Source organism: Helianthus annuus, chromosome 15, assembly GCF_002127325.2.
Source record: "Helianthus annuus cultivar XRQ/B chromosome 15, HanXRQr2.0-SUNRISE, whole genome shotgun sequence".
Classification (NCBI taxonomy): domain Eukaryota; kingdom Viridiplantae; phylum Streptophyta; class Magnoliopsida; order Asterales; family Asteraceae; genus Helianthus; species Helianthus annuus.
In genome coordinates this window covers 101,272,677-101,293,460 of record NC_035447.2, presented here as the reverse complement: position 1 = coordinate 101,293,460, position 20,784 = coordinate 101,272,677, and the positions used below count along the sequence as shown (strand labels likewise).

Below are 20,784 nucleotides of genomic sequence, written 5' to 3'. Positions count from 1 at the left end.
ATACCGCCTGTGCACAATGGGGACAATCCCCACCTGCGCGTGACAACCTCCAACACGCGCGACACAAAGACGTCCACCGCCACACGCGCTTTGCACCTCGCGCATGGTGAACAAGCTTCACCACCTCGCGCGCGGGTACATGCCCTATACATTGCGCGCGGTGAATAAGTTCCGTCAGTGCCTCGCGCGCCGGACATGATTTAACCTCGCACGCGGTGAACTTCTGCCACCTCGCGTGCGTCGGACATGCTCTACCAGAGGATGACATCCGCTCTCGCGTAGAGCAAGACAGTTCAACGCGTGATATCCTACTCCACGCCATTGAAGTCATTAGCATGATGATGGTCCATCAGAGATAGCGTAGTAGGGGTGGCTAGTTCGCCAGAAGTGGGCGGCGCATGACAGTGGTCTGACCGAAGTCATGGTTTTTTAATTTTCGTACCGGAAATAACACTATATAAAAGAGTTAGCTTTGTTCTTTCATGCTAAAAGTTGTGTATTTTCCACACCACATTTTATATACTAGCATGTACATGGCTACAATAATGAGTAAAATGAATACACGTCAAATGAAGTTTTGACTTTAGTAGCATGGTGGTCACCATGATGTCATACAATAAAACACAATTTAACTGTTATGTTAAATGAAAGCTGAAGTGTTATGATTAAATGAAAGACTACATATGAACGTGTTCCATCTTTATAAACTTCTTACATGATGTGCATTTATATGCAAGAGTATACACTTGTTAGTAATTTATAGTCAATATTTTCAATGCTACTAACGATTATTTAGCAGCAATAAACCCGTCATGGCATAAATCCCACTACAATCAAAGAATGGTTGCCTGTTTCAAAAATAGACATGTGTTACAGGTATTATCTTCTGATACAATCCTTTAAATACGAGCACGCCGGTCTCCATACGAGTTTGCCGCTCTTTTACATACGAGCATCTCAGCCCCCATGCGAGCCTGCTGCTCCACTTATGAGCACGTAAGTCGCCATACGCGCATGCTCTTTTACATACGAGCATGTAAGTCGCCACGCGCGCATGCTCCTTTACTTACGAGCGAGCACACATGCACCATACGTGCATGCTCCTCTACATACGAGCACGTAAGTCGCCATACCCGCATGCTCTTTTACATACGAGCACGTAAGTTGCCACGCGCACATGCTCCTTTACTTACGAGCGAGCACACATGCGCCATATGCGCATGCTCCTCTACATATGAGCATGTAAGCCGCCATACGCGCATGCTCTTTTACATACGAGCACGTAAGTCGCCACGCGCGCATGCTCCTTTACTTACGAGCGAGCACACATGCGCCATACGCGCATGCTCCTCTACATACGAGCACGTAAGTCGCCATACGTGCATGCTCTTTTACATACCAGCACGTCGGTCTCCATACGAGTCTGGGGTTCTACATACGACCATCTCAGTCTCCATGCGAGTCTGACGCTCCTCTACATACGAGCACGTAAGTCGCCATACGCGTTTGCTCTCTTACATACGAGTACGTAAGTCGCCATGCACGCATGCTCTATTACTTATGAGCACGTAAGTCGCCATGCGTGCAAGCTCTTTTACATACCAGCATGTCGGCCTCCATACGAGTCTGGTGTTCTACATACGATCATCTCAGTCTCCATGCGAGCCTGACGCTCCACACATGAGCACGTAGGTCGCTATACGCGCATGCTCCTTTGACACATAAGCACGCCAGTCTCCGTGTGAGACTGTTGCTCTACATACGAGCATGCAAGACGCTATACGCGCATGCTCCTTTAGATATGAGCACGCCAGTCTCCAGGCGAGCTTGCTGCTACACATTCAAGCACGCTAATCTCCATGCGGCCCTGTTGCTTTACATACGAGCGTGTGTGTCGCCCGCGCGCGCATGCTTAGCCATATATGAAAACGCTTACAAAACAAAAATTGTGCTACAAATGCACGCACCACTTTGGGTATACGCAAAAACACATTGGCTAAAATAAAGTTTCACTTACACCTACAATCTTCAAGACAAGCCACATCTCCTTGCTTCACGCCACATTGTTGTTGTGGCACACCGAAGGATTAGCACAACCTCGAGTTTCCACTTCATTATCCTGACGCAACTTTATGCCAATTCTCATTTGCGATAACCTGTTCAAAGTGGATTAACACGTGCAAATATTGTAGACAACAATTTACACAGATTCAAAAACTATATATATACGTATGCTTCATGGCCTAAGACACGCGCACCATGCGAAGTCACCAAAAGGTGAATATTTTAGAGTAACCACACGACTGTGTGCGCACTGCTAAAGCTGGGCCACACTCGAAAATCATCCGAAGGGAAGACACTCATCCAGTCTAGAATTCCACCCACTTGCCTTCCGCGCATGGGAGCAACACTAGACTTGGGGGGACCTGAAGGGGTATGGTCCCAAATACTACATAAGTCATACGCACATTGGGCCCTAACCACACTCAACCGTCAAAAACTCAGCCAATTCCAAGACTCATGCACAAGACCTAACCACGTACGCGTAACCATGACAAGCTCATGGTAATGCGCCAGTACAAATAGCAACTGCCTGCAACCAATCAGCGTGCGCCAGGTTTGCCCAACCAATATCATGTAATATTCACCGCTCCATTATCTCTACTCACAGCGAAAGACAGACGCAACAAGCATGGCCAACAACTTTCCCGCACCCGGGCGACAGGTAAGCCTAAAACTCAATCTTTACTTTCGAGCACTCCTAACAATTCTAGTACTCCTACCACGCTTGCACGCGGGAGCAGCATTAGACTGGGGGACTTGATGGGGTACGTACTAGACCCGACCCGAGCGGTCGGACTTCCCGTTAGTTGTTGCTTTTATATTAATTATTTATTATTGTTGCTTACTAACCCAACCGCGAGGCCCAACGCGATGTAGTTTCCCCTATATAAAGAGGTGTTCACCTCATTATTAGGGTAGAGGAAATGGAGCCGCCACACTTTTTGTTACTGAAAACAGGGGATTCTTTCCCCTACCAGTCATCTCTACAGCTCCACTTTCTTCTCTTCTCTATTGCTGATCTAGGTTCAAGAGGAAGAACAAGGCGTGATTCTCACCCACTCAGAGAAATCGGTCCAATCATCCCGGCGGTGATTCCGTGTTTCTTCAGATGAAGTCTTACCTCCTCTCGATTTCTCTGATTTTGGAACGTGTGTCAAATGTCTTAAAGGTAAAATGACATTAGCGAATAAGAAAGGTGCCACTAGGAGCTCTAATTTATTAGAACTCATTCACACTCACATTAGTGGTCCCTACCAAATCGCTGGCATAACAGGACATACTTCATTTATCACTTTTATTGATGATTATTCTCGTTACATGTACTTGTATCTTATTAAGGAAAAGTCTGAATCTCTTACAACTTTTAAAGATTATAAGGCTGAAGTTGAAAAAGCAATTAGATCGTCAGATTAAAGTTGTGAGATCAGATAGAGGCGGTGAATATTATGGAAAACATACTGATGTGGGTCAAGCTCATGGTCCATTTTATGAGTTTTGTAAGGGCCAGGGGATTGTGAACCAATACACCATGCCTGGTACACCTCAGCAGAACAGTGTCGCTGAAAGAAGAAACCGTACCCTTCTGAACATGGTACGCAATATGTTAGCCAACACTAATTTACAATTATTCCTCTGGACAGAAGCGTTAAAAGCAGTTGTTCATATACTCAATAGAGTTCCTTCTAAGTCTGTCCCTAAAACTTTATGAACTTTGGGCAAGAAGGAAACCGAGTCTTAAATATATGAAAGTAAGGGGCTGCATTGCTGAAGCAAAACTTTACAATCCTTTCCAAAGGAAACTTGACCCAAAAATAGTTACCTGTTTCTTTATCGGGTATCCTGATAATTCAAAGGGTTATCGTTTCTATTGTCCTTCCCATGTCACCCGTATTGTTGAAACCAAGCGTACTGCATTCCTGGAGGATTTCAAGGTCAGTGGGAGCAGTACCAACCCTTACGAAGAATTGCAAGAAGTACAAGACGCGTGGGGGGTGGGGGGTGGGGGGGAGAGACTCGTCGCTTACTATTACTCCGATTACTCCTTTTGTACCCAATGCAACTACTGTACCCGAAGCTACTGCACCAACTCCAAATTTATCTCCACAATTAGAACCCATTATACCTCATGACGAAGGCACATCAAACGCTCAAAACCAAGACAACGCTGAACCCGATAATCCACTCAGGAGGTCATCTAGGCCCAGAAGGCCTACTAATTGGGATGATTATGTTACCTACCTGACTGAAATGGATCCTGGAAAGCTCAATGATCCTATCTCTTACAATGAAGTCATTAGCAGTGATTAGTCTTCTAAATGGAATAAAGCAATGATTGATGAGCTTGAATCCATGAAGAAAAATGACGTTTGGGATTTGGTAGAATTACCCAACGGAGTCAAACCCGTAGGATGTAAATGGGTGTTCAAAACAAAGCTAGATCCGAATGGGAGCGTTGCACGCTACAAAGCGAGATTGGTTGCAAAGGGCTACACTCAGAAAGAGGGAATTAATTATTAAGAGACGTTTTCACCTGTCTCTCGTAAAGATTCATTAAGGATCGTCATGGCCCTAGTAGCTCATCTTGATTTGGAGCTGCATCAGATGGACATTAAAACCGCTTTCCTTAACGGAAACTTAGACAGAGATGTTTACATGAAACAACCTGAAGGCTTTGAACCTGAAGGTCAGGAGCATCTAGTCTGTAAGTTGAAGAAATCCATTTATGGGTTAAAACAAGCATCACGTCAATGGTACCTCAAGTTTGATGAAGTCATGAAGAAACAAGGTTTTATGAAGAATCAAGTGGATAAATGCACTTACCTCAAGATGAGTGGGAGCAACTTTACTATAGTTGTCCTTTACATAGATGATATTCTATTGGCAAGTAATAGTTTAGACATGTTGCATGAGTCGAAGCGGTTACTCTCGCATAACTTCGACATGAAGGATCTCGGAGATGCTTCTTACGTCATTGGCATCGAAATTCACCGAGATAGACACAAAGGGATCTTAGGATTGTCTCTTAAGGCTTACGTAGATCGTGTCCTTACACGTTATAACATGCAAAAGTGCAAACCCTCCGTCGCTCCAGTAGTTAAGGGAGATGTTTTCGGTTCATTCCAGTGTCCGAAAACAGAGGTTGAGAAGGAGCAAATGAGCCAGATACCTTACACGTAAGTAGTCGGGAGCCTGATGTATGCTCAAGTATGTACTCGCCCAGATATCGCTTATATTGCTGGAATGCTAGGACGTTATCAGACTAATCCTGGCCTAGATCACTGGAAAGCAGCTAAGAAGGTACTTCGATATCTGCAAGGGACGAAAGACTATAAACTGACTTATAGAAGAAGTGATCATTTAGAAGTGGTAGGCTATTCTGATTCTGACTTTGCCAAATGCAAAGATGACAAGAAATCCACTTTGGGCTATATCTTCATGTTAGCAGGCGGACCCATTTCATGGAAGAGTCATAAACAACAGTTAACCACAACTTCCACAATGATGGCAGAGTACATTGCTGTTTATAACACAACCTGTCATGGAATGTTGCTTAGAAATTTGATCACTGGACTCAAAATCGTTAATTCCATTTCTAGACCATTGAAGCTTTACTGTGATAACTCAGCTGCCGTTAGTTTTTCGAACAGTAACAGTTCGACTGGAGCTGGTTTATATCTCGATACAAAATATCTGTTCGTACGTGAACGAGTTGAGGAAAATAATCTTTGTATCGAGTATATTAGTACTAAAGATATGCCTGCGGATCCGATGACTAAAGGTCTCTCTCCTAAGGTTTACGAAGAACATGTTCGGAATATGGGATTTAGTAAAGACCTTGTTTAGCATATTGTACTAGCTTATGTTTTATGTTAATGAAATTTCCTCAGTTTGATTTTTTATGTCTCTTAGAATATGTTCAACCGGTACAATGGCATATAGACAAATAAAGTTACAAATCAAACAAAGGGCTTATGCATATTTTGATCATAACGATTAGGTTTTAAATTAAGACTATAGTATGACTAATGGGGGTCCTGAGTCGCATAATGATTCAACGGCTGTATTTCTCTGCTATAGTTCTTGTTTAAAACTAAAATTAGTGTTAACTCCTGATCAGGCTTATCTAATACTCATAGTAAATGATTACTTGGCTAAGTGGGAGAATGTAAGATTAAATATATTATGTTTTAATATTTAATCTAGTAGCCATTATAATCATTTACATAATATAGATCAAAATATATAATAACCTATTAAATAATTAGTTGGTAATTGTTGATGGACCATATTACCTTTATTAACTAATTAGGCTTCCTCTTGGGTACTTATATAAGGAGACTTATGTAGAGGTTCTAAGGTTAGACACATAACCTAATTCTCATAACATCATAATCGACCTCTTCTCCATAACCGATACCCTTTTCGGTTTCATCATTTACCATCATCAGTTTGCACCCTAAGAAGGAACCAGATCACACTGACAAACATGTCGAGCTCGATGGCATCATCTCTTACTGGATTCTCCTCTGCGTTGTCTGCTGTAACAGGTATGTTTTCATGTTTTCCATTATGTTTAAACAGAACTGATCAACACTGAACACTATATAGATTGTCAGATCGAAACCCTAATATGTGAATACTAACTCAAAAAAGGAAATCCTATCTATACGGTCGTATACCATTATACGACCCGTATAAAGCTATATACGATCATGATTGTTTTAACATGGTGTATATAGGCTATATAAGCTTATACAACCTGTATACATTATGTTAAAACAAGATTTTATCATGTATTAATATTAATACCAGTTGTTTTTATGTCCGAGGTGATTATTTATTTGTACAACTTTTTTATTAATATCTTAAAACATAGATGGCTTTTACGAATTAAGATTAATAAATAATCAATAGGCTTTTGTATAATTTATTACGTTTTCAACCTTTCTTAAAAACTTTATCAAGGTTTGATATCGATTGGTTACCAAAGGGGTCGTTCTATTATCATATGGGTTTTAAAAACTGCACGGATATCAACTTCAAAGCCAATTAATTACACAAATGTTGTTTGTGGCTTGGCCCAATTCACATCTTTAGGTACTAAGGTTTAAAAGTTACAAATTTATTGTTTGTAATGGATATTTTGTAATATGTTTGGGGTCTAGGACTAACATTCAGTAATTTTTTTTTCATTTTCTTATATGATGACCAAAATATCCTTTATTAAAAAACTAGCAATTTTACCTGTTGCTTTTTGCGGTGATGCCGAAACATTAAGTAACCCGAATTTATACCGTCTAATGAAAACATATTATATTTGATCCGACTCGTTTTCTAATAAAATTATGTCAACAAGTAGACCAACTAAAACGTCTATTAAAATAAACACAAAAATGTATATATTAGACCTGACTCATCTCCGAAAAAGAAAATTACGTCGGAACGTAAACCAATTTTAATTTATACTGATACGTACATAAAAATGAACATGTAAGAAAATGGTGTTTTTTAAGTTAAAGAATGGCACTGCACGCTGCGGTGCTATTGAAACGTAAGGTAACTCGAATTTATACCGTCTGATGAAAACGTATTATATTTTACTCGGCAATTACCAGAACTAAATTTATGTCAAAACGTAGACCAACTGGAAATATACATAAAAAAATAAGTAGGAAAACGTATTATATTTGTCCTGGTTTATTTCCGAGAAAAATTAAATCGAAATGTAAACCAACTTGAAATTATACGGACACGTACATAAAAATAAGCACGTAAAAACTCAAGGGAATCAAAATGAGATTCTGCAAACCTTTTAGAAGTTTGAGGGAATGTAAGTGTCAATGCTGAAAATTGAGCAAGTAAGGTACGAAAAAAAGCTACTTAAATGTAGCTAAGGGGACGAGAATTGCTATACGTAATAACTTACCTAAACACATAGGCATTGATTGGTTAAGGAGTCGACTTTATTAAATATAAAAAAAATGAAAAAATAGTTTATGACAAGGGTAAGGCGCCACCAGTGCTTTGTGGCTTAAGGGCAATTTTAAGATTTTTGACATGGCGATATTTGATTGGTTGGGGGAAGGGTACTACTAGTACCCTTGGGTGCCCCTTTCCCCCCCTAAGATTTTTAGGAGCCAATGAGGTATAACTCAATTGGAGGGGATGTCAGTGTCGTGGCGGATCTAGAAAATCTTCATAACGGTAACGTTTTATGAAAAAGCGGTAACGAAATAAAAAAAACGTCAATTTTTTTCCAAAATCACATTATCGTCGGAGCGTCAAGCTCTAGCGGAGGCTACCCCTTCCCCTAAGGCAGGTCCGCCCCTGGGGAAGTGGAGATCTGGGTTTGAAGCCAAAGGTCTCAAGTTTAAATCCGATCACAACTGGGTTTTACCATAGTGCGCCTTAGAGCGGCGGGTTTTCTCACAAATTGGAGATGGTGAGTTTAGTCTATCCACCGTCGTCTGTGGTTACAGATGTATAGGGTCACATTTTACAATTAGGTTACCCTAGACAGCCAAGCTTTTATTTTGTTAGGTGTTAAAAGAAAAAGTAAGTCTGTTAGGGAACATTAATTTTCATTAAGTGGTTTTGAACCGAGAGTGACATTTCTTCAAGTGATGGCAATAGGGAACATTAATTTTCATTAAGTGGTTTTGAACGAGAGTGACATTTCTTCAAGTGATGGCAATAAGACCCTCAGTATACTTTAATCATTTTTAATTTCATATAAACGTCACATCACCCTGTTTGTTTCCTTTTTACTTCATCTCATTTTAAGGAAATGGTTTAACCTTGTTATAGCATTCACATCCAAGGAATCATATTATGTGTATGGTGTTTTTAAAATATAAAGAGTATAAAAAATGGTTGTGAGTGAAGGAGGGAGAAAATATTACTGTTCATCTGTATATTTGGGGGGACACTGTTCACCCCCTATAATTTTTTAATATATTTTAAAAATGGTTGTGAGTGGAGGAGAGAGAAAAGGTAGTGATAAATGTATAAAAAAGTATTATTTAATTGAAAAGTAGAAAGAAAATGCAGTGTTTTTTAGTGTAATTTAAGGTGAAAATATAGTGGGATGGATGTGAATGCTCTTAAGAACATTCACATCCATTCCATCATTTTTTTCACCCTTAATTACACTAAAAAAAACTACATCTTCTCTCTCCCTTTTAATTAAATAATATTCTTTTATACCTTTATCATTACATTTTCTCTCTCCTCCACTCACAACCACTTTCAAAATATATTAAAAAATTATAGGGGGTGAACAGTGTCTCCTCAAATATATAGATGAACAGTAACATTTTCTCTCTCCTCCACTAACAACCACTTTTTATATCTATACTATATAATAAAAGAAACTAAATTAGGGACACATGGCATTCATTGGAGCCATCTAATTTTTCTCTTCTACTTAATTATAGATAACTAGGCTATCACCCGGGAACATCCCGGGTTAGGAAAATTTAGTTTTTAATAATAAAAGGTACATAAACAACATTTTGAAACTCGTTATATCTTCTTTCCCGCCCCACAGTAGCTAAAAGGCCGGAACATCCCGACATGTGAATATGAAGGTTGTAAAAGATATTTACAAGATGCCAATTTCATTACTCAAAATGTCATTAGCCAGTAGCTAGAAGGCCGGTACATACATCACAAAATTTGTTCAAATCGCCTAATACATTCACACCCATATTACACCAATATTCTATATTAATGCTTTCCATTTTTGCTATATGCTTTAAGCATAAGAAAGTCTCTCCTTGATGTCTTAGACCACTTTTCACATAAGAGAATTGGGCCCCCTTGAAGATCTTCCCGTTTTTATTTAACCAAAATTTTCTAGTGCGGCCATGACAATACCCATCGCTTTCCTTCTGTTTTTTTTTCAGCTGCATATTCCTGACTTGTAGCAAAATTTCTTTAACCGATGATCAGTTGTGTAGGTTATTCATGTTCAGCTACAGCTACACCCCGATCATCCACCAAATAGCTTTTGTTGTAAGACATGACACCAGGATGTGGTCCATCGTATCCTCCATATACCCGCAACATGTTCTAGCTTATCTAAATATTAAAAAAAGGTAAAAAGAGTTAGAAACATGTACATATAAGAGGTGGCAAATTGGTCTAAACTCCGCAACCTCAATTTTCCAATCTTTACCCACTGTAGCACTGGTTGCAACAGTAATCAAAGCCCGATCCTTTGTTCAAGACTACAATATAATCAATTAAAAAAATTAATCATCTTTAGATAAAAACCTTAGTCATCTTAAAATTTATAAACTATCCAAATCAACAGCAATCAAAGCCCTATCATAGTTGATTGACATCTTTTGAATGCTTTTTACAACCAAGGTACCTAAAAACGACTTTTGCAATAACTACTCATTGTTAGTTCACAAACACTTAATTTTGAATCATTCACTTATAAGCTCCATTTAGCAAATACTAATTTGATAATTCTGTTAAAAAGGTTCAAACCCCCAAATTATATACAAAACTTCAAATTTAAACCCCCAAATTACAATTTAAAAGTTGATTTTAACAATTTAAGCAATAAAAGTGATGAAACAAACACAAACCTCTGATGGATCTCTAAGAGAATAATATGCGCTGCTTTCTTTGGGGGCAGGAGTCACCAATATGCCGTAACCACGATTACCCTCTGTTAGAAACTGTTTAATATGTAAATATACAACCCGTTAGCGTAATTCACCAAGTGTTTTAAGCATCAGGTTCACAGGTTTGGGTAACGGGTCAAAATAGGTAAATTAGTGTCAAATATGGGTACAATAATTATATAAGTTCAATAATAATCTTAGTTTTTCCAGACACAATGATTTAAAGATTGAAATTACAACTTGGGCTACTTTCAACCAGTCTGGCCCGTTTCCTTTTTAGCTGGTAATTTAGTCGACCCGTTCTTTAGGATTAAAAATACATTGTTGACTACTTTCAACCAATCTAGTAGTTTTGTCGACCCATTCATAAGTTGATAACCCTAATAAGTAATGAATGATTATGATATAAACAGATTTACATTGAATGCATCTTCGTCGGTTTTGTCATCCCCTACATATATAGGGAGCACATCTTTACAACTACTTAAACCTGCAAAGACAACATTTGAGTTGGGATATTAAGTTATATAAACAAATATAATTAAAGAAAATAGAAATCAAACTGAAACATTACTAACCAAGTGTTTGTTTTGTTAAGAAATATATGTGTTCATGAACGCTCACCGAACAAAATTTTCTGTTCGTGTTCATTCGTTGAGGAAATGAATGCGCCCGTTTGTTAAATTTAAGTAACGAATGTTCGCGAACACAAACTAATGTTCATGAAAACAAAAGAACATAAATAAGTGTCCATGAACATAGTATATAATACACAGATACTTATTAAGTATTTTATTTGTCAAAAGTTTGAAGTATTTAATTAGAATAAAAAAAATTGAAAACACTAATGAACTATTGTAAACAAACGAAAAGGTTACCGAACATTCACGAACATAAATGAACAAAACAACCTCTATTCATTTTCGTTCAATTAACTAAACAAACAAAATTTATTTTCGTGTTCGGTCATTAATTAAACGAACGAACACAAAGAACTTACGGTTCACGACTGTTCTCTAAACGTTCAGTTTGTTTGCAGCCCTATTAATGTGTGTGATACAAAACTGAAAGCAAGTTTGAAATATTAACCTCATTGATCATTGGGACAAATTTCCTTCGTTAACCTATGTTAAATAAAATAATAAGATTTAAATGACCTGAATATATGGAAAATGGTTGGATTCACATAGTTACGCAAAAAAATATAATTCGGTACCTCAGTGGTATGATCAGCTGCTGGAGACTGAACCGGACACATTATGTCCATCCCATGACTACCAGCATAATATAGTTCTTTCAGTCCTACAAACTTGCGTACCTGAAGAAAGATAGCAAAATGATACATATAAGTATCCAACCAGAGAGTTTAAGTAAAGTATTGGTAAAACAAAATACTTTTTAAGTACCCTTTCACGGCTCCTGCCACTAATAATTGCTGTCGGAAAGCATTTTGCTACATTTCTAACAGCAACACGCATCTGTTTACAAGATAGAATATCAAACATAATTCTAGCCAAATTAAGATAACTAAGAATTTAAGATTCTCACAGCATTAGACATGAAGGCATGATCCGGATTGTCGACAATCGGGGACAGTGTCCCATCATAATCTAGAAACAATGCAATCCTCTTCCCCTTCACGTTATTCACAATCTGTTCAATGGACGTAAGCGCAGATGGATACTTAAGCTGCACAACAAAACAATAACAGAAAAATTAGTATCTGGTTTCGGTCAAGTACTAAAGAGGAGCATGTTAAGAGAAATACCATCCAATTGTGGTAAGCCCGCATCATTCGGTGAAAACTCATTGCCTTTATATTTCATTATATTCCGCGGGGGAAGAAGATTTCATGGCATCCAACCAGCTAGTAGAAAGAACGTCATCAAGTAGAAAGAAAGTCAAAACACGTAGATTATCATATATATGGACAAGAGCTAAGAACATAAACAGATCTGAACAATTCATGTGTAAAATGCATTGAATCAAGTCAACCGAAGAAAGTCAATGATTGCATACTATAAATCAACCAAAATTATAAATTTACATTGCAAAATTATGATGCTTGTGGCTGCATCCCCAGGTCTATATAGTAACCAGCAATGCTTGGCGGATCAGCAATATTAGCATCGTCAACTACACATTTAAGTAAACAATAACAAATTTATATAACCTTTCTAATCTGGGCTAAAAATGCTAAAAACTGAATACCCAATTCGATTCTAATCAAAAACTCGATTTAAAATCAATAAATGACCACTATATTCAAAGAATCGCTTAACATGATTCTGAAAATAAAAATAACACGAAAAACATCAATGTCAAACATCATAAGAATAATCACGAGAAAGAACCATTAACGTGGATGAAAGAATCGGCGGACAAGAATGAGACTGCTCAGCATCACACAATGACACAAAAAAAAAACCATCAGATTTGGGCCTTATCCAAAAAATCAACAAAACCGTATAACATCAAACCCCAAAACCTCAAAATTAGGGTTATAAGTGAATAAAGCGGCAATTCAATTATGTAAAACAACTATATAATATAAACAAAGAAAAAACAATTTCTACAATTTAACAATTATAATTCATAAAAATTAATGAAATTAGGGTTAGAATAAAAGACAACCTGTTCAGCCTAAACACGACATCTCCTAACACAATAACAGACCCAAAATCATCCAAAACTATTGCCAGATCTAACCCTAGATCTCTGTCGCACATCCTTCAACACATATCTGAACAAATTCATCATTCGAAAGGTTTTATTAAAATCAAACACAATAAGCAAAATAAAACTCCAAAACTTACCATTAAAATTGGACTTGCTCAGGATCAACTTGTCGGAACCCTAGCCTTCACTGCTGGAGGCGGCAGCTAGGGCATTCTATCCACAGATCTGTCACAAAAAAAGCCACACCAAGAACAAAAAACGAAGATGAACAGAGGAAGATTATGATGAATTTTTATAAAAATATTGATTTCAAAATTGCAAGGTTTTACCTGTTTGTTCATAAACCGCATCGCCATGAAATTAGGGTTTCTGGTCTAGATTGTGACCGAACAAACAATACTAAGCCGAATCGTTAGAAATCTTGAGCGTTTCCACTAATCGCAATGAAGAAATCTGATTTGTGATGGAAGTGTAGGAATCACAACAAAGAAAACTGATTTGTGATGCAGGTGTTGGCTTTTCGCTAGTAGGGTTTGTGATAGAGGCGTAGGAAGAGGAGGTGTTGAATGAAAGGAATGAGTGATCTAGAAAATTAGGTTAATTAAGGAGTATATATACCCGGGTCACACAAATCGGGTATGGTTGTTGCCATTCGGATCCCGTGTAAAAACATAAGGTTTCCCACATTTTCCCGCCAAAAATCCATTGTGGTTGCACCATCACTTGACACGTGTCCCACATCTAATTTATTTATTATATATATAGATTAATATTAATTAAAAGATAATTATAAAATTAAATTTAATATAAATTTAAACAATTCGTATAGAAGATAATATAATATTTTGAAATATTTATTAGATTTCAAAATTATCTATCCTGAAATTAAAAAAAGAGCTACACTAAATATAAATTAATATAATGTAAATGATTGATTTATTTTATTAAACTAAAGTAGTTAAGGGTAGAACTTATATCAAAAACTAGGTTAGAACCCCGTGTATTACACGGGTTGAGTAAATGTAATTTTATATATTAAATAATAAAAAGTTATATCTTTGTAAACCCCGTATATTGTACAGATTAAATAAATGTAATTTTATGTATCAAATAATAAAAAGAGTTATATCTTTAAAAACCATCACTCCATCCATCATATATCGAGTATATTCGTTCGTTTTTTAAAGATATAATTTTTTATTAGATTCATTCAACCCGTGTAATAAAAGAGGTTTTTTAAAGATATAATATTTTTATTATTTACTACACAAAATTGCATTTAAGCAACTCGTGTAATACACTGGGTTTTTAAAAATATAATTTTTTTATTATGTGGTATATAAAATTAGATTTATTCAATCCGTATAGTACACAAGGTTTATAAAGATATAACAAGATATAACTTTTTACTGATTGATATATAAAATTACATGTGCTCAACTCATACAATACATGAGGTTCTTAAAAATGTAACTTTTTCATTATTTAATATATAAAATTAAATTTACTCAAACCGTACAATACACAGGGTTCTTAATGATATAACTTTTTTTATTATTTAATATATAAAATTACATTTATTCAACCCATGTAATAAACGAGGTTTTAAAAGATATATTGTTTTATTATTTGGTATATAAATTACATTTATTCAACATGTGTAGTGTAATACGAGGTTTTTAAAGATATATTTTTTATTATTTGGTATATAAAATTACATTTATTCAACCCGTGTATTACACGGGGTTCTAACCTAGTTCTTTATATTATAAAAACTACACTCATAGATTTTAGTGGGTTGGATATGAATGCTCTAACTCTACCTCTCACCCACCATTTTTTAATTATTTTAATATTAAATATTTAAATTAAAAACAAAATAAATAATAATAATATCATTTCATTAACTTCTTAGATAAAATAAACAATTATAATATATATTTTTTTTTGAAAATAACAATTATAATAAATGATATTAATTTCTTATTCATTTTTGCATATATTAACATGTTAACCAATGGAGATTTTAACACCCCTTAACATGAGAAGAAAGTAATTTAAAAGACATTTTAGCTTGCCATGTGATTTTTAACACCAATTAACTTAGAGTACAACTCAAAACCTAAATTGAATTATTACTAGGCAACAATTGGGTAGCTGAAATTCTATTTGTGGAATGTGCTTATTTTTAAAGTGGCAATAGTTAATACGTAGTTCTTATCATTTGTCTATAGTTGACACCTGGTTCTCTCTCTAGAGCTACGATAATTTTATCCATGGTTATAAAATTTGATAGGCGTTTTTTAGTCGGATGAGTGGGGAGTTGAGAGTACTCAGTCTAGGCGGAGAGTACTCGGGGAGTACTCGGCATGTTAAATTATAAAGAAATTAGTTTTCGAAAATTAGATATATGTCAAATAAAATAAATTTACTAATATTTATAACAAAATACATGAAAGTTATATTCATTCTTTAATATGATAGGCATGTAAATTATGTTTTATTTTATTTTTTTAAAGTCAAACTCGGCTTGAGTTGACATACTAGATCCAATTATGGCTGAGGTTGACCACGTTTAATCGTTTCTGAGTGATTATGCGTAGTTGAAGAAACTTGTCTTGGCAACCTACCTTGGAGCGATTACTCGGATAGTACTCAGACTTGGAAACCTTGTTCTACAACCATAATTTTATCTAGTTATAACAGAAATGTAAATTCAAAAAATGTTTTATCTAGTTACAATATTTTTTTTTATTTGGATAATCTAGGGTTTAAAACTCATACATACATAAGCGGATTCAAGAACTTTTTGCACAAGGTTCCTTTTAATTTATATTCACTAATTCTTATTAATTTTTTCCCAATCATACAAACTTTTCACTATTTTTTTCTAAATCAAGGGGTTTTCAGGAATCCCCATAACACCCCTCGATCCGCCTCTAATACTTTGACATTAAATTTTGTAGTATTGTGACTAAAACTTAGGTAAAGGGACGTAACGAAATCTAAAGCGGTCGCCTCTTTTGATAACTTATTTGTCGTGTGTCGTTTGGATTGTATTTTGTATACGAATTGAAAGCGAAGTGATATAATGTTAAGTAAATGCTCGAGTGTACACTAGCGACCTGTCAACAACATTGCCTCAAAGTTGTTATTCAATTGATACACGTTTCTATTATAATACAATTAGTTCGCTTTATGTTTAATCATAAACTATTATAATACAATTAGTTTGCTTCATGTTTAATCGTAAACAAATATCTTCTAGATGTTTGCTTTTCTATTAATTTAATTTAAAAAACTTATTTATTATTATTATTATTATTATTATTATTATTATTATTATTATTATTATTATTATTATTATTCATCTTTTTATTAGATGTTATTTTATTATTTACTTTCAGTGTAAATTTATAATCTACTAGTTATTTTCATCCCGTGCGTTGCGACGGGACTCAATGACTACAAAAGGCGTGTCAGCAACGGTAAACAGATACTGAATATCAAAACATAAATAAATGACGTGGTAAGGTTAGTCACTCCGTCATAAAAAAACGATTTTAAATAACATAATATATAATAATAGGGCCCACACGTCCTACACGTTGGAAATTCGGTTGTTTTTAGTTCACTTATTACGTTGCTAACACGTTAAAATATGGATGAGCACGGTACCGGTAACGGCAGCGAAAGTACCGATCCGGAAAATCATCGAAATTAGGTACCGGCACCGAAAATGCTCGGTACAATACGGTATGGTATTTGAAGGTAAAAATCAATAAATAAATGTATGGTGCTAGACCGGTGTCGAACCGAAAGTAACGATTCTGAAAACGCCAAATGGTGGGTACCAAATTGGTACCGAAAATGATTTGGTATAGTAAATTTGATACCGATACGATACCGGTTCGTTTACAGGATTTGATACGATTTGCTCATCAATATTCTAAATATCCAAGTTAATTTTAAAGGCTACAATTCATTCATTACAGAAAAAGACAAAAAAAAAAAAGCAAAATGAGTTGTTGTGTATATAAAAACTCATTTAAACGAAATAAAGTTTACTTACTGTGTGTATGAAAAGTAATCTAAACGGTGCAATTACTTGCATTGTTGCGTTGCTACAGGATTTGATGAGCTCGTTACCAACCGTTACCGAAATCCCCAAAAGTGGGTACCGGTACCGAATATACCTAGTATGGTACTGTTCGGTACTGGTCGGTACAGGTACGACACCGGTATTTGAGGGTAAAAACCGATGAATACCTGTGCAGGACCGGTACCGAAAATACACCGGTTTGATAAATTTAAGACCGATACCTATATCCGATACCATTTTAAATAATTCTAGAATTACTGTTCATTCAACTTCTTTTTTATTATATATAGATTTAAGCATCCTCTCTATTTTTGTTGAACCTATTTCCTATATATCCTAATATTGAATTTTCTTATATATATATATAGGGTAGGGATATGGTAAAAAGTGTCTAAAATGTAAGAAGGGTAAGAAGTGTTTTAAACCATTGGATATTTGATCTAATGGTTGAGATCAATAGGGTATAAAAATGTAAATTGTGTTTTAATTAGAGGGACCTTATGTAAAATTGAAGGGCAATTGTGTCTTTTTCAATGTTTCAAATATGGTAACCGTATTCTACACAACCAAAAACACCTACATTCACTCCTTTTTCCTTAATTATAGGAATTAATTACCAAGATCTAAATCGGAAGCCTCTTTGTTTTATATAAGATTCAATGCGTGGTGTTTTACGTTAAGAAGAACTGTAATCAGATTCATGGCGTAGTGTTTTATCTGGAGACATTGTTCATGGCGTGGTGTTTTATCTGGAGACATTGTTCATGGCGTGGTGTTTTATCTGGAGACATTGTTCATGGTGTGGTGTTTTATCTGGAGACACTGTTCATGGCGTGGTGTTTTAAACATCTGGAGACATTGTTCATAGCGTGGTGTTTTATCTGGAGACATTGTTCATGGTGTGGTGTTTTATCTGGAGACATTATTCATGGCGTGGTGTTTTATCTGGAGACATTGTTCATGGCGTGGTGTTTTGTCTCCAGATGTTTAAAACATCACGCCATGAACAATGTCTCCAGATAAAACACCACGCCATGATTCAAGTCATGGTGTTTTATCTGGAATCCCAAGCAACCTTCTATGAATATAACACTATACAACTTAATAGAACCCGTTTCATACCAAACATTATATAAAACAAACTTTATCAAATAACTCATGTTTTTTCATGAAAAAAAATATAGATGAAATCCATGAAAACACAATAAGTTTTATTGTATATTTTTCCTCAACGCAATCTGTATATAAACCACACCATACAAACAATTGTTTTATGCAATAAAACACCACACATGAACCTGTATCGCTTTCTTCCATTTGTGATTTTCGTAATGAAAAAATTGCTCCAAAATTGCAGAGAAAAAAAAATACTTTTGAACCTGAATTAATGAACGAAGATGATATAATACTAGTTAATGATTGATTCTGATGATATAATCTCCTAAATTAACTCCAAAACAGTTACACACAATTAATTGATAAGAAAAGGTAAATTACTAATGTACCCTTTTGAATTAATTAAGAAGAGGGACACTTGTCATTCCAAGATTATTTCTTACACTTCTTACAAAAGTCCCACTTTTTACAGGATCCTCTACCTATATATATATATATATATATATATATATACATAGGGAGCCGCTAAAATAGGAACCACCTCCAATTGTAAGAACCATGAGAACCAATATCAACCAATCAGAATAAGCCAACAAAAAGAGTGTTTTGATTATTTACTATAATTGTCTAATCACTATCTCTCTTCATTAATGGTTGCACACTTTTTTATCATTCGTCTCTCCTCTCTTTTCTATTTTAAATTGAACTTCATCTTCTTAATTCATCTTTCTATCTTCTCGAGAGAAAATCCAACCTGCAACATCTAACAAAAATCTCTCATCACTTTAAAATTCAACTACATCTGCTATTATTCATCTCTCTCATCGGTGCCCCCTGTTTTCGCCACCGTCTCCTCCGCCACCATCACCGTCTCCTCCACCACCGTTCAGTGGGAGTCTTTTGCGACAGCCGCGGTGGTTGGTGGGAGTTGTGTAAAGGCGGAAGGCGGAGAGAGAGAGAGAGAGAGAGAGAGAGAGAGAGGAAGCTGTATAGATAGAGAGAGTTAGACGAGAGAGAGAGAGAAAACGGTGAAAGAAAGGAGCCGGCCACCCTGCTATGGTGGCACGGCGGCTGACAGGCAACGGAGCCGTCACTCCGGCAGTCCAATAACGTCGATGTCAGCGGTGGTGGTGTTTTTCCTTTGTTTCTAGATCACTGATTCCTCTCAAGTGTCTGAGATGCTTGAAACCGGTAGAGCCCAGCTCGACCGAAGTTTTCATCAATTGAAAAGTAAGTGAGTTTTTTTTTTGTGCAATTTGGGCATGATATGTTTTGAAATTTGAGATTGCAGATTTACTAATTTAGTTTTTTTTTTTTTTTTTTTGAAATAGGTATAATTTATCTTGAATTTTGAGATTGGATTGCAAAATTACTAATTTAGGTTGTTATTTTTTAATTGAGATTGGGTGTGATTTATATTGAATTTTGAAATTGGATTTGGATTGCAGAGACGGTGTATCATTCAAGTGGGATGTTGAGTAACTTGAATTCAAGCTGGACATTGAAGCCGCCATTGGCTTCGGCTCGGTCTCGGTTCGAGACTTGCGGTTCGGACTCGGTTTGAGTTGGTAGAATGTAGTGTAAAAACATAAAACGTAAAACGTAAAACGTAAAAGGTAAAAATTAAAACGTAAAAGGTAAAAGGTAAAACGTAAAACGTAAAAACGAAAAAACGCAAAACGCAAAACGTAAAACGTAAAAATCGTAAAACGTAAAAACGTAAAACGTAAAACGTAAAACGTAAAACGTAAAACGTAAAAGGTAAAACGTAAAACGCAAAACGTAAAAACGTAAAAACGTAAAACGTAAAAACGTAAAAACGTAAAAAACGTAAAACGTAAAACTTAAAATGTAAAACTTAAAACGTAAAAAATTGAGCTAAAAATTTTTATCCCATAAACCGTAATTTTTTTTTGAAAAACAAAAACGGGCCGTAAAATACGGAACGTAAAAAACGGCACGGAAAAACGGGGCTAAACGGGGCGTAAAAAAAATTGGGCGGAGACGGAGCATAAAAACGGCTTGCAAAAACGGTGCGCAAAAAACCGGCGCGAAAAATAAATTTGTCTTGTTAAAAAACGGTGTGAAAAAAACGGGGCGTTAAAAAACGGCGCGTAAAATGGGCCGTATAAACGGTGCGTTAAAAAACGCCGATTGAGAAAAACGACGCCTTAAAAAAACGGC

At 35.9% G+C, this 20,784-nt stretch overlaps 1 protein-coding gene across 1 annotated transcript; it reads right to left on the bottom strand.

Moving 5' to 3' along the window:
- Positions 1-10,137: 10,137 nt before the first annotated feature.
- On the bottom strand, positions 10,138-12,548 carry LOC110913959 (trehalose-phosphate phosphatase A). Its single transcript, XM_035984390.1, has 7 exons — positions 12,472-12,548; positions 12,252-12,392; positions 12,110-12,181; positions 11,920-12,021; positions 10,665-10,757; positions 10,188-10,283; positions 10,138-10,146 (listed from the first exon to the last, which is right to left on the bottom strand). Exons 1-7 carry the CDS (start codon positions 12,511-12,513, stop codon positions 10,138-10,140), a joined length of 555 nt encoding a protein of 184 aa, XP_035840283.1. The 5' UTR covers positions 12,514-12,548.
- Between the last annotated feature and the right edge of the window lie 8,236 nt (positions 12,549-20,784).

Bases quoted from the DNA above. Each gene is read 5' to 3' on its own strand.
- LOC110913959 (XM_035984390.1), bottom strand. From the start codon at position 12,513: ATGAGTTTTCACCGAATGATGCGGGCTTACCACAATTGGATG. The intron at 12,182-12,251 runs GTGAGAATCTTA...TCTTGTAAACAG, and splicing joins ATGCCTTCATGTCTAATGCT to ATGCGTGTTGCTGTTAGAAA. The intron at 12,022-12,109 runs GTACTTAAAAAG...ATCTTTCTTCAG, and splicing joins GTGGCAGGAGCCGTGAAAGG to GTACGCAAGTTTGTAGGACT.